The sequence below is a fragment of the Salvia hispanica genome, chromosome 3 (genome assembly GCF_023119035.1).
Source record: "Salvia hispanica cultivar TCC Black 2014 chromosome 3, UniMelb_Shisp_WGS_1.0, whole genome shotgun sequence".
Taxonomy (NCBI): Eukaryota; Viridiplantae; Streptophyta; class Magnoliopsida; order Lamiales; family Lamiaceae; genus Salvia; species Salvia hispanica.
Window position 1 is genome coordinate 42,279,734 of NC_062967.1, and position 17,493 is coordinate 42,297,226.

Below are 17,493 nucleotides of genomic sequence, written 5' to 3' on the forward strand. Positions count from 1 at the left end.
ATTTGATATCCTGATTTAATGTCCATTACTCATATACCGTTAACAATTGTTGGGTATCATAAATTCATTCTTATACAACATGTCATGTACCACCTTTTATTTGTTTGATGCTAATGTGAGTTGATTTTTTTTTGAAAATATAATTCAGTTTCTGAAATGGTACACGAGTACTACAATTAGAGATGCCCAAGGTTTACGGAACCACCCTCACTCTTACATAACTCTCTCCTCACTTTAACTATTTATTACCATCATTTTTCTAAAATGAGTGCAAGAAATAAAATGATTCAACTACCACGGAGTGGAGGGAGTATGTAGTTATAGTATTACATTTGTGTTGTGTATTAATTTATTTACAACTTATACAACTAGGATCCACTATTAAACACTAAAAATAGTATTCCCTCCCTCCCATTAAATATGCAACATTTTCTTTTCGGCACAAGATTTTATTTGTGAGTTAATAAAGAGAGATTAAAGTAAGAGATAAGAAAAAATAGAGAAAGTATTATTTTCATTTTTAGAAACATTTCATTTTTAATGAGACGTACCAAAAATGAAAACTTTTCATATAAGATCTCACAATCACTAACACTATTTTTATTATTCTTCTCATTTCTCTTAACTTACCGATCATGCATTGATTTACGTATTGTCCCAAATGTCGCTTTCTTTATGGGACGTTGAAAATCTCACAAAGAGACGAACTTATACTATAAAGTTGTCAATTCCATCGAATTGAGTAGCAACCTTTAGCTTTTCGGAATGTTTATGATGAGTTGACCGATATTTAATAAGCAACGTCATTTTATTATACTACTAGGGGGTTTCACATAATTTTTCTTTTGTTTTTGCACCAAAACTGGTGGTTTTGGTGGAAAATCGTCTGATTTTAGAGACACTACATCCACCCAGCCTGCACCTCAACCGCCGCTCTTGAACCGGGAAATCGGTCGTAAATCAGGAAATTGCGCTTCTCCAATAGCGCCAATTTAGAAACGGTCACCATTGCCAACATCAAGGGCAATTGAGAGGATGATTCGGGAGTTCAGGGAGAAGGCTGATACGAGGAATGCGCATGAGTGACTGCACCAAACATGAAACCAGGATTAGAGTCTTACAAACTTGCCAAGGTTGATGCTTTCAAGAGAAGATGGAGGAGCTTAAGAGGATTTACAATCCCATTCATGACAAGATGCTCCACAGCATCATTATGGGACAAATCGAATGATTAAGAAGATATGAGTAAAGGCATGATCCTGCGCTGTCCTTTTCTATATGGAACCATAAAACTAACATTATTATAGTGGCCTTAACCATCAGTTATCCATCACCTGAATAAAGAAAGTTCACTTAATACACAAAAACCACTACATTCTGAATTCTCATCTCCAAACTAATCTATGAACACACTCCACCCAAGCAAAACACTAGTTGCTTGCAACCATGGCATCATGGGCTAGGTTTTCCACTTTTTTGATACACAATCGGTTGTTATCCTGAGCATCCGGGATCCGATCAAGAACAATTGAATCTTCTTCCTTGATTTCACCCCTTAAGATTTCCATAGCTATCTCATTCTCAACCATCTGTTGAATCACCCGCTTCACTGGCCTCGCACCAAAGTTGGGGTCGAACCCTAAAGTTGCCAGCACTTTAACCGCATCCTCCGTGTACTGCAAGTTGATATTCCTCTGTTTCAGTCTGCCTCTCACACGATCCAGCTGCGATAAAGAAAATACATAGTTCCATCAGTATATCCTCTACTTGAACATGTACGTTGGTCTAGTCGAGCATATAAAACTGATGGAGCAACTTACCTGAATTTCAACAATTTTACTGATTTGTTCCGAGTCCAGAGGCTGGAAAACAATGTATTCATCAATCCGGTTCATGAACTCTGGACGGAAAGTTTGTCTTGCTAGTTCCACCACCTGCCTTTTCATCACATTATATACTGCATCCTTGCTATCCTCTGTGTTTCTAAGAGTATCGAGGATGTAATGAGATCCGATGTTTGATGTCATGATCAGAACCGTATTAGTGAAACTCACAGTCCGTCCTTGAGAATCGGTTATCCTTCCGTCATCCAAGAGCTGCAACAGGATGTTGAAAACATCATGATGTGCCTTCTCGATTTCATCAAACAACACCACTGAATATGGCCTTCGCCGAACCACTTCTGTCAACTGTCCACCCTCTTCATACCCAACATAGCCTGGGGGTGCACCAACCAGACGTGAAACTGCATGCTTTTCCATATATTCACTCATATCAATTCTTACAAGTGCATTCTCAGTGTTGAAAAGGTACCCAGCAAGAGTTTTTGCTAGTTCAGTTTTACCAACACCTGTTGGCCCCATGAACATGAAGCTTGCAATAGGGCGATTTGGGTCAGAAAGCCCTGCCCTCGAACGTCTTATTGCATCAGCTACAGATCTCACTGCCATATCCTGCCCAACAACCCTTCTGTGGAGAACGTCCTCTAGCAAAACGAGCTTCTCTCTCTCAGTCTGCTGAAGATTAGATAGTGGTATGCCAGTCCATCTGCTTACTATCTCAGTTATGTCAAGATCCGTAACTTCCTCTCTTAGTAATGACTTTCCAGATGTCCGATAATCAGCAATGTTTTTCTCAGCTTCTTCAAGCTGGCGCTGGAGTGCCATCAATGTACCATACTTGAGTTCAGCAGCACGACTCAGGTTGTATTCACGCTCAGCAGCTTCCATCTCTAGGTTAACTCTGTCAATCTACTCGCACCAATAAAATAGATAAGTCCAAGGATAGCATGAGGGAGCAAATTTAATAGCTGCTACGAGAGTTTTAAGCTATTACCTCTTCTTTAATTGACCGAACTCGGTTCATAAGAATTTTCTCATTTTCCCACTGTTTGTTTAACTCCCCTTGCTTTTGTTTTAGAGCCACCAAATCATGTTCGAGCTTCATCAATCGCTCTTTTGAAGATGGGGCTGTGTCGTTTTTAAGAGACAGCTTTTCCATCTCCAACTTGAGCACTGCCCTGTCTATCTCATCCAACTCAGTAGGCTTCGATGTGATCTCCATTTTCAGCTTTGCAGCAGCTTCATCTACAAGGTCAATGGCTGGCACACCAAATTTCACTTGTATGAGTGTGTGACTGAATTTGGATTATCTATTTCTTAAAGTAAACACCCTAGAATATTCATGTTTAGATAACTTTATAATTACTGAAACAAGGAAAAGATCATTGGGACGGATTATACTAGCGTTAGTTCATTTCTGCATAATAGGGCCTTAAGTGGTCCCACACTAGAAAAGATGAGCAACATATGAGAAACAAGTTGTGTTCAGGCAACAATTAATCTAGTTTTGCTCATACCCTATTGCTTGCTAAACTATAATGCAGCCATATATGGCTGAAAAGTTACCAGATGAAGAGTTCTCTAGTTGATATGCATCTGTAATGCTAGAGGAAGAAATATAACGTAATATGAGAGCATGTATAGTGTCGCTTGTGTAAACAAAACCTCTGGTTTACCTTTGTCAGGTAGAAAGCGCTCTGTGATGTATCTATCCGAAAGAATTGCTGCTGATACAAGAGCATTGTCTGATATTTTCACCCCATGGTGAAGTTCATAACGCTCCCGTAACCCACGCAAAATAGAAATTGTGTCTTCCACAGATGGTTGTCCGCAAAATACTTGTTGAAATCTACGTTCCAAAGCAGGGTCCTTCTCAATGTATTTCCTGTACTCATTCAGTGTGGTGGCGCCAATGCATCTCAGTTCCCCACGGCCAAGCATGGGTTTCAACAAATTTCCAGCATCCATAGCACCACCAGTAGCCCCTGAAATGGAGAAATCTACTAATCACAACATGTTCATATGTGTACAAATTACAATCATGATCACAATATTTCCCAGGCCTACAATTAGGACATAATCATATATCCAAAAGGTAACTTCTGTAATCAGTAATAAAGAAATATAACTTGATCTTAATCGGAAGCAAATTAACAAGGTGAAAGCATCATGCTTCATTACAATGAACTTTTTAAATACCTGCTCCAACCACAGTGTGAATTTCATCAATAAACAATATGAACTGCCCATTAGAAGCCGTCACTTCCTTCAGGACAGCCTTTAACCTTTCCTCGAAATCCCCTCGAAACTTTGCACCAGCGAGCAAAGAACCCATGTCCAGAGAGATCAACTAATGCACACATGCAAAAGAAGATTCGAAATTAGAATGATGAGAGAGGTAAGAATATTCAATAAAACCAAATTGTAAAATTGGAAGGGTCAGGGGACTCCTGCAACTGAAAAATACTACTCCTGTTAAACTTCAACGCAGATATTATCTGAATCTCCTTTTTAGATGCATGTTAGAGTAGAGTGTTAAAAATGATGACAAGTGCATATGCCCCAGCCGGAGCAGATGATTCTTAATATTTTCAGTGATGACTGATGATACTAACAGAGGAAGTAATGAACAAGTGGCTTCTTTGCAAATGATAGTTTTATTACTGATGAAGATGGAGTGACTACCTTCCGATTTAGCAAAGGTTCTGGAACATCTCCACGGACAATCCTTTGAGCTAACCTGCAACATAGATGGTGTATTATTGATAATTGCATCCCATCTTCTAAACCTTCAAATACAGATTCTTTTCATATACAATGTGCAAAATCATCAATACGTGCTAGAGTTTGCAATAAGTTAATGTCTGTCCTAAATCCTAACACGGGAAAAAGGAAAATGAACACCCATTAAGCAATGCAAACCAAGTCAATCTCCCAAGTTCTTCCAGAATTGAGTATATTCATTGAGAAGCTTCTTCTGATCAGAATATGTCATATAAAATTAAATGAGGTCTACTGAAAGAGCATATAAGAAGACGAAATACAGAATAAGACACAATTGCAAAAGTTTTGAGATATTACCCTTCAGCAATTGCAGTTTTTCCAACTCCAGGTTCCCCAATTATAACAGGGTTGTTCTTTGTTCGACGAGATAATATTTGGATGCAGCGGCGTATCTCATCATCACGTCCAATAACTGGGTCGAGCTTTCCACGCCGGGCAAGCTCAGTTAAGTCATTCCCATATTTCTCAAGTGCCTCATATTTACCTTCTGGATCTACAATTGGAAAATAAACACTAACTTATAAACCATAAACAACAAATGAAGCACAAAAAGCAGTCTATAGTTAAAACTGTCATCAATCCACACGGATAAGCATAACAATGGTAGTTCAATAACGCATCCTTCCTCTGCCTAGAACCAACATTGCAACAAACTCTTTCAAAACATAACTAAAAGGTGTTGAAAGTAGAAATTGCAAGATGGTAGTACAATACATACTCTGATCGGTCACTCTTTGACTGCCGCGCACGGCATCAACAGCATCCTTCAAAGCCTTGTCAGTTAGCTGGAGATTGGCCAACAGCTTTTGCCCAAATCTTTTATCCGAAGGGAACGACAAGACCAGATGCTCAACAGACAAAAATGAATCTCCCATTTGCTTTTTACATTTGCGAGCATTCTCCAAGAGAGAAGTGAAGTGCGGGCCCACAATAGGCCCGGTTGTATCCCCGGAGACCTTAGGCTGCTGAGATATGAAGTCGTGAGTGGACTGCAGCAGCGAAGTGTTGTCAACACCAGCCTTGGTGAATATCCTCCGAGCAAGGCCATCCTTCTGCTCCAAAAGAGCTTTCATGAGATGCTCAGTCTCCACCACTTGATGTTTGCTGTCTTTTGCAGCATCCACAGCTCCGAGAATTCCATCCCACGCCATTTCAGTGAACTCGGAGTTGCTAATCTGCCACACGCCGAATTGATATTGGAATAAACAGCAATTCGTGATTAATTCAGCGAGGAAAAGGAAAATTATGGTGAGATACCTGAGAAGAGGCGGCGGAGGAGTAAGAGCGGATGCATGATGAGGAGACTGAAGGAGAAGAAATTGTGTTGGCATTGAGGTTAGGAGTTAAGGGACGAGCATAGAGACTCGTGGCGGAGGCGGAGCGGAACGCAGGGGAGGATGGTGGTGGGGTTGGAGGAGCCCTGGCGGTTGCCCTAAGCGCTGCGACGGCCGACCTGCTGAGGCGCGTCGCCGGAGAGCTTCTAGAAATTGGCATCGTCGCGGAATTGAAACGAAAACAGATTTCAAGTGTGTGATGGGGTTTATGATGGAAATTTTATTACTACAAGTTCTACGTTAGTGTATCTTTCCACCACTATAGTTCACAGTTAAATTTGACAAAAGTTAGTGTATTTTTTTTGCTGTTAGCCCTTTGAAAAAGAGAAATTATTTCATTATTACTTGAAAATAGGAAAATACAACTAGAATTTAAAAACTACAATATAACCAAATCTTAAATTTTTCTCGAGCTTCTTGGGCATTTTATTGTGATGCTAGCCTCGGGCAACGTGGAAGGTCCATAAAAATGATCAATGTGTAAGACTTATGCAATTAAACTCCGGCACCTACACTCCGTCGTCGGCCTATCATCAAGTTCAGTGATTCCACCATCGACAACCATCATTTTCAAACACGAGCAACCGAAACATCAACGAGTTCCTTCCAATCCAGAGTATATAATCGACCTATGTTGTTTTCATTTGCCAAAGCTCTATGAGTTTGAAGGGTATGGCATGGAATTATAGAAATATTAGGGAGTTCTTTTCATCTTTTTTGCATCATGAGAAGGACCATGTTTATAATTCTTGCTTACGGAATGCATACATATATAACTAAATCGGTGGGCACTACCAATTTAAAACCTTCCCAAGATACAAATCCATGCATTTCCTTATCTGATTAGAGGAACAAATGGTCATGTTTGGTAGGAGTGATAACTCATCTAGTAAATTGTTCATAAAATTCCTTATCACCCCTATCAAATATGTGCTAATGAAATGAATTATGGGGATTGCAAATATGCAAAACCAATTTTTAGGAACTCTCTTGTAGTGCATTTTAAAAATTAAAATGTGTGAATGTCATTAAACATTTTTAATATTTTATTTTTGAACGTTGGACAACTTTAATATTTATGAAATTGAATTTTATAAGTTAGTAAAAAAATAAGTAACACGTCAAATTCTCATTAAACAAGAGTATGTTACAAATTTACAATTTTTTATTAGATACGAAAGCATAACATAAGAGCATCTCCAATAGCGGCTAGTCCACCGATTAGCCGATTCACGTCGCTAGCCGGTCGGCTAGCCGAACTATTGGAAACGGCCAGCCGTGAATCGGCGTGGGCTAGCCGATTTGAGAGCGCTGGCCGCCATTGTGGCGTGCCGATCGGCCAGCCCCCAATTTTTGTTCTTTGTTAAAAAAAATTTTGAAAACCTATATATACGCGATTTTAGTTTCATTTTCATTTGCACCACTTGTTTTAACGAGTTTTCTCTCTCTCTAAATTTCTGTACAAGAGCAATATCGAGCGATGAGTAACGCGGGTGGTAGCAGTGGTGGTAGTGGTGGGGATACTGAGGAGTACGAACAGCAGATGAACGAGGCTATGGAGGCCTACATGAACCGCGAGCTAGAGCGGTACATCGCCCTCCCCCCGTTCTCCACCGCCGAGCAGTGATTGATCGGGATCACGTAGCTGCACATCAGCGGCTATTTGACAACTACTTCTTAGAGAACCCGCGGTTTCCCGCCAACATATTCAAAATGATATAATTGAAGAGTTGTGGGCACGGAAAGGACTGCACGACGATAGTTTTTTTTCTTTATTATGTAATTTATTTTTTTAAATGAATGTACTTTTTTTTAATGCAATTAATGAATTTTCCCGTATATGTCTCGTAAATTTAATTTCGTAATTTAATCGTAAATTTTATTCCGTAAATGTAGTTGTTTTTTAATTATTTTTATTGCGGCTGGCCTATGGCTGGCCTAAGGCTAGCCTATTTGAATAAAATGTAGATGTGGCAAGTGGATTTTTAGTGCTGATGACGTGACAGAGAGAGAATGGATGGCTGACATATTCTTATTGTGGATGCTCTAGCTTAAATAGGTTAATTTCAACACTTTTTATAGTTATATAAAATATTCATATTTGAATTTGAATAATTACTATACCTAGGTCCAAACCAGGCACCCGTCTTTGCCTCTGAACCAATACGTCGTCGTCGCCATAATTCTCCAACAGCAGAGGGCAAAATTTCTCCGCCGCCGGCCCTCGGCCACCGTCAACACCTTCTTTCTCCTATCGCGGCTTCGACCACTAGTAATTAGATGGGTTCGGTGAAGAGACGGACGTTGGAGGAGGGCTGCGACACTCCGCCGCTGAAGCAACGGAGAGAGAATGGGAATGGCGATGAGAATGGTTTGATAGATGAAACTGTAACTTGCCTTCACGAAGTATCGTATCCAGAGGGGTACCAGCCTCCCGCTTCAAATAATCAGCAGCGTGAAGCAAAGCCTGCCAAGGAATTCCCCTTTTCTCTTGATCCTTTTCAGTTGGAAGCTATCAAGTGTCTCGACAACGGAGAATCCGTCATGGTATTAAACACGCCGCTTTCTGGTTAATTTTTTTTTTTTGTTTAATGGAAGGAGGGGAGCAGCAAATAGTGTTGAACCAATTAGTGTTGATTGCTTAGTTGTTTGGCCAATGGCCAAGCTTAGTTTAGAGAGCTTATTATAAGCTCCTACTTCCTATAAGATGTTTCATGAGCTTTATAAGACGTAAAGTTGTTAGTGCTTATATTGTCAAAGTGTTTGGATAATCTAGTTTATAGAATTGTGAGTTAGAGAGATGAAATTGGAAAGGTGTATATTGAAAGTAATAAACTTTAGTATGATTGTGGAACTTTTTTGGGGGGAGCTTATAAGTTTTTGGAGCTTATTTCTACCGTTTATGACCTGTTTAGGAGCTTATAAAACATGTGTGTTATTGTGTGAGAGGTCTGTTTTTGATGGGGACAGAATATGGTTATGAAATGTTTGTAGGTCTCTGCACATACATCTGCTGGTAAGACAGTTGTGGGCTTGTATGCCATAGCGATGTCGTTGCGGAACAAGCAACGTGTGATATATACATCTCCGATTAAAGCTCTCAGCAACCAGAAATATAGAGAGTTTAAAGAAGAGTTTTCTGATGTTGGGTTGATGACAGGCGATGTCACTATCGACCCCAATGCGTCTTGCTTGGTGAGTTTGCTGATACTTACATATGCAGATATGCGTAGTTGTTGATGTGTTCTTTCTTTTAGTTTACATAAATTTGATTTTGGAATCTTGTTTCAGGTTATGACCACTGAGATCTGGCGAAGCATGCAATACAAAGGATCAGAAATTACTAGGGAGGTGGCCTGGATTATTTTTGATGAAGTACATTACATGAGAGACAGAGAGAGAGGTGTTGTGTGGGAAGAGAGTATAGTTATGGCCCCGAGGAACTCCCGATTTGTGTTTCTATCTGCCACAGTGCCCAATGCAAGGGAGTTTGCTGATTGGGTTGCAAAGGTACTTGACTTGATTCACCACTTTGCTTAATGGAGTATTTAACAAATGCTATGCTTCCGAACACATAAATCACGAATATGTTAATATTAAGTCTGATAATATTCATAATATTTTGTGTTTTGTGTCAACCTGTCAAAAACAATAAAACGATAACCTGCTAAAAACTCAATAATCCGGTAGTGAATGATAACCTGCTAACAATCTACTAATAATTTTGATAAAGACTATTTAGTGACACATGACATGATTGCACAAATTCCTAGCCCTACTCAAAATTATAAGAAAACTATGAGTCTATCAATGCTTATCTATTATATTTGCATGAGGATGGAAGTTCCTTTGAGATTCCTGCATATGTATGATAGAGATAGAAAGACCTTTTTCAACGCATTGATTTCGAGTAAAGAAATGACTTCCATATTTCTTGGGGGTTGAGGGGTTTCCATTTGTTTTAAATTTTTTTAACTCTCTTGAATCTATTATTTTGCAGTATTTTCTCTCTTGTATTGTTGTGCTAATATCCTCATTTATTATCCAGGTGCATCAGCAACCATGTCATATTGTTTACACAGATTATCGGCCAACACCCCTTCAGCATTACGTCTTTCCTTGTGGAGGTGATGGCCTCTACTTAGTGGTTGATGAAAAGGGTAAGTTTCGCGAGGACAGCTTTCAGAAAGCTCTTAATGCTCTGATTCCGGCCAATGAAGACAGAAGGAAAGAGAATGGGAAAGGTCCGAAAGGTTTAGTTGCGGGTAAAGCTGGTGAAGATAGTGATATATTTAAGATGATCAAAATGATCATTTTGCGCCAGTATGATCCTGTCATATGTTTCAGTTTTAGCAAAAGAGAATGTGAATTTCTTGCTATGCAGGTAGCATTCTTTCTTTACATTCTTTTGAGGCCGAATAAGATGGATTAGTACTACCTTTTAAGAGTGACCAATCACCTTTATAATTTCATGAACAGCATATTTATCTTAAATGTGCAATCGTAATGTCAGTTCATAGTATAAGAAATAGCTGAGCCACACCTGACTTAGATTCAGCCTAAAGTTTGGTGTCCTTGCAGTACAGAGTGCTATTGTAAGACTGCCAACTCTTTTATCTCATCATCAGAAATATCATGCTATATTACCATTTTAATTATCTCCAGCTTGTAGACCAGTGCTGTAAAGATATTCATAGTTATTATTTGCGCCGTTATAGTTAGTAGATACTCACTCTGGCCCATTCAAAGTGACACATTTCTATAAATAAAAACATCTCTCTACTTTATTCTCTCTCTCCACTTAACAGTTATCACACAATAAAATCTGCATAAAATCATGTGCCCAAAAAGAAATGCTTCACATTGTTTGGGATGGAGGGAGTAACATATTCTATTTCCAACAGATGGCAAAAATGGATCTAAGTGATGAGGATGAGAAAGTAAACATTGAAACTATTTTCTGGAGTGCTATGGATATGCTGTCGGATGATGATAAGAAGCTGCCACAGGTTAGATTATTTCATATCGCATCCAATATAATATAAGACGTATTGACCACTATAATGAACATACTTCTTACTATGTTATTGTTCATGTCTTCGTATGTTGACCAATCCTAGGTTTCAAATATGCTGCCCTTGTTGAAACGAGGCATAGGTGTACATCACTCTGGTTTACTGCCCATACTGAAGGAAGTCATTGAAATCTTGTTCCAGGAAGGATTTATCAAGGTCAGTTACTTGATAGGAGGTGTTGATGATACCTCATATCACTCATTTGTCTAACTTCACTTCTTTGCTCAGAAATAGTGCTTGAGCCTGTCCGTAATATTGGCTCAAGTTTGTGTTTTCTTGGGTCTGGAAATTGAAAAGGCAAGCATTATCTCCATAAGTTTTTTAATGTACGATTCTATAGTGGTACAGTGACCTACCTTCTGTATGTTGCATACTTCCTGTAACCTATATAGTTTTCTCTGATATGACGCCAAAAAATCTATATGGTCATATGTATGTTGTAAAGGTGAATATTTTCTAGTTATGGCTGAGAGATGTTGATTACCTAAATTACTTATGAATTTACTCTTACACTTATTGTATGCATTGCAGCAATAATTTAACTGGCGCTGTATGTTGTTTTTCTCTCATGCATTATTTCTGATTAAGCATTTTTACCTTCTGTCTTCAGTGCTTGTTTGCCACAGAGACCTTCAGCATTGGGCTAAACATGCCTGCAAAAACTGTTGTCTTCACTAATGTTCGGAAATTTGATGGAGATAAGTTTAGGTGGATATCCAGTGGGGAGTATATACAAATGAGTGGCCGAGCTGGTCGTCGTGGAATTGATGATCGGGGTATTTGCATCCTTATGGTTGATGAGAAGCTAGAGCCTTCAACAGTGAAATTTATGTTGAAAGGAAGTGCAGATTCTTTGAACAGGTGCTTTATCGGAATTGTTATTCAGTGACATGGTTATGGCATAATTATTAGTTAAAAGCAACGATATAGTTGGAGTATTGCATGAAGTAGGCTTCATTTTGTACCATCTTCTCGAGCTGTCTTTTGCTGTTATAATTAACTTGTCCTGAGTTCTCCTGATCATGCTAATCGCCTATAATTAACCTGCTATAAATTCTTCTAGTTTGGTATATTCCAGTTCGAACACATTAGCTGCATACTTTAAGGTGCATTACTACACATTAATAAGTATTAATCTATGTTCTAAATACAGATTTAGACACTGCTGTAAATTAATGGCTACGACAAATTTATTTATTATATAGATGTATAAATTTGTCTCATTTTTACGTTACAGTTAATTAGTTATTGCTCAGACAAATAGTCTGATTGTTTTTAAATTGAGAATGGTTTTATATCGTGTGATTGCTTTTAACTATTTGTTAATGATGAAAATATATACTGGTATTCAATTGCTTCAATAATTCTTGATCTGGATACTGACTTTAACATTAGTCATTGAAAACACTCAAGATTGCTTTTGCAATCAAAATATTTTACTTGGATATAGATCTAATTGCTTATATGATGGATTACTTCTCTTAATATGCAGTGCATTCCACTTAAGCTACAATATGCTTTTAAATCAAATACGAGCTGCAGATGCGGATCCTGAGAATTTGCTTCGTAATTCTTTCTACCAGTTTCAGGCAGATCGTGCCATTCCTGATCTTGAGGTCAGTTGGTATATATGCTCTTTTTAAATTTTAGCTCGTATGTGCAATCATATTCTAAGCATATAACTTTTCCTTGCAGAAACAAGCAAAGATCCTTGAAGCAGAGAGGGATTCTATTGTAATAGAAGAAGAAGATAGTGTGGAAAACTACTATTCTCTTCTAAAACAATACAAAAGTCTGAAAAAGGAAATCCGTGATATAGTTTTTTCTCCAAAAAATTGTTTGCCTTTTCTGCAGCCTGGAAGGCTTGTTTCTATACAATGCACAAAGAATGATGAGGACTCCCCATCATTCTCTATGCAGGATGAGGTCACATGGGGAGTAATCATAAATTTTGAGAGGGTTAAAGTAGCCTCTGAAGGTAAGATGGGTTTAAGTTATTTGTGGTCTTTATGTGTATTCGCTCACTCACTAGCCTTACTCTTGTGACCCAGATGATGCAAACAAGAAGCCCGAAGATGCAAGCTATACAGTGGATATTCTCACAAGGTGTAGAGTGCATAAGGATGAAATTGCTAAAAAAACAATTAGAATTGTTCCCTTGAAGGAGTCTGGAGAGCCTGCTGTCATTTCGATCCCTATTTCACAGGCAAAATATTTTCTATCCCATAACTCTTCGATATCTTGTGGTGGAATTTGTTTTTCACGTTATGTGATGTGATTTATTTTGGCATTTACTTTTTACCTAATGCTGCTGAACTTAAACAGAGGGTGGTGTTACAGTGGATCTGAGGAAAGATTTATGAAGAATTATAATTTGGTCAATGACCTTAATTTTTAGTTTTGGAAGCTTTATAATTCAGTTAAATGACCTTAATTTTTAGTTTTGGAAGCTTTATAATTCAGTTAACTTGTTCTTTCCTTGCTATGAAAATTATTTATATTTTCCATAGCACTCCAATATGCAGATCAGACTTTAAGTGATGGTGTTATAGAATAAAATACAATACTTTTTCTTCAATTTTTTATATTTATTTTGTTGATTTTGCAAGTAATTTGTACTTCTCCTTGTGATGACATTTCCTATGATGTCTTGTCATCAGATTGATAGCTTAAGTAGTGTCCGGCTAATAATACCCAAGGATCTTCTTCCATTAGAGGCTCGAGAAAATACTTTGAAAAAAGTGTCCGAAGTTCTGGTAAGATTTGCAAAAGAAGGTGTACCTATTCTAGATCCTGAAGATGACATGAAGGCAAGTTAGGAATTCAGTTTTCCATTATGGATCTGATACTCAAGTATTTAGAAGTTTTTAATCTAAATTAATCTGGTTAATTAATGGTCTAAAAACTCCAGGTTCAAAGCAGCTCTTACAGGAAGGCGACACGAAGGACAGAAGCACTGGAGAATCTTTTTGAGAAGCATGAAGTTGCTAAATCTCCTCTGATTGAGCAGAAGCTCAAAGTCCTGCATAAGAAGAAGGAACTTACAGCAAAAATTAGATCTCTTAAGAAAGCAATGAAATCTTCGTCTGTGTTGGCATTCAAAGATGAATTAAAAGCCAGGAAAAGAACTCTTAGGAGACTGGGGTAAATATGACTTAACATCTATGTCTCTTTTTTAAAACAAAAATCTGCTACTTCCACCTTTATTTGGCTGACGTGGATATATATCTAGGGAGAACGATTGTCCTTTCCAGATAGATATTGTTTTGGACTTTGTTACACTAGTTCAGTCTTTTCTTTGTTCTCTAAAATATTTGCCTTATGATTTTACTCCCTCCGTCCCAAAAGAATATGCACTTTGGATTCGCCATGGGTTTTAATGCAAAATTGGTAAAGTAAGAGAGAGGTAGAGAGAAAGAGTAATTAAAGTATTGTTAGTGGAGAATGGGTCCCACCTCATTAGAGAGAAAACAGTCTTCAAAATTAGAAAGTGCATATTCTTGTGGGACAGACTAAACAGGAAAGAGTGCATATTCTTGTGGGACGGAGGGAGTACTTATTTATGAATATAGAATGTCTTGATAAACATCTCCTAGAAACATTGCCATTCTTCTCTATCTGCCTCTGTTATATTGTTTCTCAGAAATTGGCTTCAAAATCTATGTGCAAAATAATTTTTGAGAGCGTGACAGCTTGGGAGTTTGTTTTCAAATTTCTCCTATTTAAGTGGAGAGCCAATTATATGCCTAAAAACCCTTTCTTTAAGAACTTTATATGCTATGGCTACTCTTGAACCTTGATTCTTTCTTAGTGATAAGTTCTTCATCTACTGCTATTGCTATGAATAATGATTATCATATATCAGTATTAATCTGAAGATCTTTCAAATACACAGATATATCACAACTGATGATGTTGTTGAACTAAAGGGTAAGGTTGCTTGTGAAATCAGCAGTGCGGAAGAGTTGACATTGACAGAACTCATGTTCAATGGGGTTCTAAAGGATATAAGGGTGGAGGAGATGATATCTCTTCTGTCATGTTTTGTTTGGCAAGAAAAACTACAGGAAGCTCAAAAGCCGCGGGATGAGCTTGAGTTGCTTTTTATGCAACTACAGGAGACTGCACGTAAGGTGGCTAAGGTTCAGCTTGAGTGCAAGGTACCTGTTCACTTTATTCGTAGTTCTCCTGGAGATTGATTCTAGTATTAGTGTCTGTAGTTGCTTTTAATGCTATCTCTTGTTTGCATACTTCATAGATTGTCTAGCGTTGTTCTTAGAAAGGATAGAAACTTTGTTTTGTTAAAAAATATTATTCCGTGTGCCCACAAGGAATAGAATTTTGATAGGAGTAGGATTATCTAACAAATGGGAAAGAGGGCAGTGACTCGATTATGGTCTAGTTGGTGACTTGGAGTCAAACTCCATATGCATAAAGCCATAAATTGATAACCTTTACCTCCCTAATCAGTGGCTGGGGTTTTGCTTGGTTTACAAGGTTTAATGGTTACAACAAGATGACAATGACCATTGCTCTATGTAATTGTTGGCTTTGTTTTGTTTTCTTTTGTTTTACTTGACTAATTTATGGGCAGTTGTCAACTTTCTGCGGAAGGTATATGCTCCTGCTTTTAAGATAGTCAAATACCTAGTTTAATCTCTGGTGGCAGGTCAATTTATTTTGTCACAGCTTTACATTTTGAGGGCCTCCAATATAAAATAGTACTGTAGCTGTTTTTACAAGTGAAATGGTGGAAACAGAATTTCAATTTCATGCTGATATGTACCTTTCATTTGAAATGGTGGTCTCTGTGATTGTTTAAATTTAAATAAGATTACCTTCACCTGTGTCATCTCAAATTTCTATTTACCCCAGGTACAGATTGATGTTGAGAATTTTGTGAGTTCCTTCAGACCAGACATCATGGAAGCTGTCTATGCTTGGGCTAGAGGATCTAAATTCTACGAAATTATGGAGATGACTCCTGTTTTTGAGGGCAGCTTGATCCGAGCAATCCGGAGACTGGAAGAACTCCTTCAGCAGCTCATACTAGCTGCAAAATCAATTGGTGAGACAGATCTTGAAGTTAGATTTGAGGATGCTGTCACCAAGATCAAGAGAGATATTGTCTTTGCTGCCTCCTTGTACTTATAGACTATAGACGACTTGGGAGTAATTTTTATACCATGATTCAGCGTGAGAGCGATGGCTCCAGTGTAGTAAACGTCATGTGGGGAAGAGAACACCTTGGATCTGGAATGTCCACCAACTTGGGGAGAATCTTCATTGCTGGCATTGGGGACAAGCTGGCGAAGTTCCCCATATTCCAGAGGGAAGGTGCTATGCTGGAGTAAGCAGAAGGAAGAGACTTTAACTTAAATGCTTGCTGCAAAGTTGGGAAGAAAGCTGTTGCTATAGAAGATACCTGAATCATGTTATACTTGTCCTGTTTCACTATAGGTTGGTTTAAAAGTAGCTACTTCCTGTTCCATAGATTATAAGTAGTTTTGTTATTTTTTTGTTTTCATGTTTCTCCACATCTTCTGTTGCTGTAAAATGCTTTTAGAAAAGGAATCAATTAGAGTTTGATGATAGATTTTCCCATTGTACTAGATATGACATTATATAAACTGGTTCAATTTCTTCCAAATTCATTATGTTCCTTTGGCTGATTGTTGCAGTCGGGCAGAGAATATTCTGGTAGAGAAACGAAACTAACAAAACTGATAAGGATCCAGGTAGTGTGAGATCCATTTCCCAAAGAAAACCAAAAGTGATATTTTATTTTACTAATTTTTTTGTGGTGATTTTCAATTTCTCAAGTAGGCAAAAGATAAAATTAGATCCAACAACTATTGAATCTAAACCAAAAAAGAAAGAAGATTAAGCAATGGGTAATGAAGAAAGAGGGATAAATGTCATAGATGGAATAAGCTAAGGCATTTACACCATGCTAATATGCATTCATGGCTGAACCTTCAAGTTATCCACAAGCCTCAAAGTATACCTCTACTTGATCCATGCTTCACTAAGAATTGATGGATTCAAGCAACCTATAACTAAGAATTGAATAGGAAACCCTCTTCAAGAGAACAAATCTCAAGCATATAATTTCATAAAAATCTAAGTCCGCATGATTTTATAGTTTAGGCCCAAAGTTCAAGGAAATGACCCACAAAATCTAAGTCCGCGTGATTCGCCCGGTCGGGCGAACTGTAAGGCGCAAAATGCCCGGCCGGGCGTTCTTTCTGGAACTCGGCAGAACGCCCGACCGATTTTCAAGGAGCAAAACGCCTGGTCGGATGTTCATTCTGGATTCCTGGCGTCATTTCATAAATCGGCCATAACTCTCTCAACCGGATTCTGATTGAGGCGTGCAAGGTATCCACGCGAAGCCCTTTCGAAGAAGAAGACATTGATAGGCTGATCACCGGTTGAATCCAGCTGTATGTAAAATCC

The 17,493-nt window shown here is 38.2% G+C and overlaps 2 protein-coding genes across 3 annotated transcripts; one reads left to right on the forward strand and one right to left on the reverse strand.

Moving 5' to 3' along the window:
* Nucleotides 1-1,279: 1,279 nt before the first annotated feature.
* LOC125213902 (chaperone protein ClpB4, mitochondrial-like) lies at nt 1,280-6,165 on the reverse strand. 2 transcript variants are annotated; one of them, XM_048114691.1, is made up of 9 exons: nt 5,883-6,162; nt 5,344-5,800; nt 4,923-5,118; nt 4,527-4,581; nt 4,041-4,191; nt 3,518-3,826; nt 2,836-3,101; nt 1,821-2,750; nt 1,280-1,724 (listed from the first exon to the last, which is right to left on the reverse strand). In XM_048114691.1, the coding sequence occupies exons 1-9, from the start codon at nt 6,117-6,119 to the stop codon at nt 1,431-1,433; spliced, it is 2,895 nt and encodes a 964-aa protein (XP_047970648.1). In that variant the 5' UTR covers nt 6,120-6,162; the 3' UTR covers nt 1,280-1,430. The 2 variants fall into 2 exon arrangements, with proteins under 2 accessions (XP_047970648.1, XP_047970649.1); XM_048114692.1 differs by lacking the exon at nt 1,280-1,724 and having other exon boundaries at nt 2,061-2,218; nt 2,314-2,750; nt 5,883-6,165.
* Nucleotides 6,166-8,093: 1,928 nt separating this feature from the next.
* LOC125213570 (DExH-box ATP-dependent RNA helicase DExH9-like) lies at nt 8,094-16,691 on the forward strand. The gene is made up of 14 exons (XM_048114193.1): nt 8,094-8,506; nt 8,954-9,154; nt 9,251-9,469; nt 10,008-10,343; nt 10,864-10,968; nt 11,080-11,190; nt 11,645-11,895; nt 12,527-12,650; nt 12,730-13,012; nt 13,086-13,240; nt 13,695-13,844; nt 13,946-14,178; nt 14,930-15,194; nt 15,910-16,691. Exons 1-14 carry the CDS (start codon nt 8,240-8,242, stop codon nt 16,186-16,188), a joined length of 2,979 nt encoding a protein of 992 aa, XP_047970150.1. The 5' UTR covers nt 8,094-8,239; the 3' UTR covers nt 16,189-16,691.
* Nucleotides 16,692-17,493: the final 802 nt, after the last annotated feature.

What these genes read in the sequence shown, in the direction of transcription:
- LOC125213902 (XM_048114691.1), bottom strand. Translation starts at nt 6,119, where the DNA reads ATGCCAATTTCTAGAAGCTCTCCGGCGACGCGCCTCAGCAGGTCGGCC. An exon ending in GCGCTTTCTACCTGACAAAG is followed by an intron (nt 3,102 to 3,517) that starts GTAAACCAGAGG and finishes TTGGTGTGCCAG; the next exon opens with CCATTGACCTTGTAGATGAA. An exon ending in GTAAAATTGTTGAAATTCAG is followed by an intron (nt 1,725 to 1,820) that starts GTAAGTTGCTCC and finishes TCTTTATCGCAG; the next exon opens with CTGGATCGTGTGAGAGGCAG.
- LOC125213570 (XM_048114193.1), top strand. Translation starts at nt 8,240, where the DNA reads ATGGGTTCGGTGAAGAGACGGACGTTGGAGGAGGGCTGCGACACTCCG. An exon ending in ACCCCAATGCGTCTTGCTTG is followed by an intron (nt 9,155 to 9,250) that starts GTGAGTTTGCTG and finishes ATCTTGTTTCAG; the next exon opens with GTTATGACCACTGAGATCTG. An exon ending in TTGCTGATTGGGTTGCAAAG is followed by an intron (nt 9,470 to 10,007) that starts GTACTTGACTTG and finishes TTTATTATCCAG; the next exon opens with GTGCATCAGCAACCATGTCA.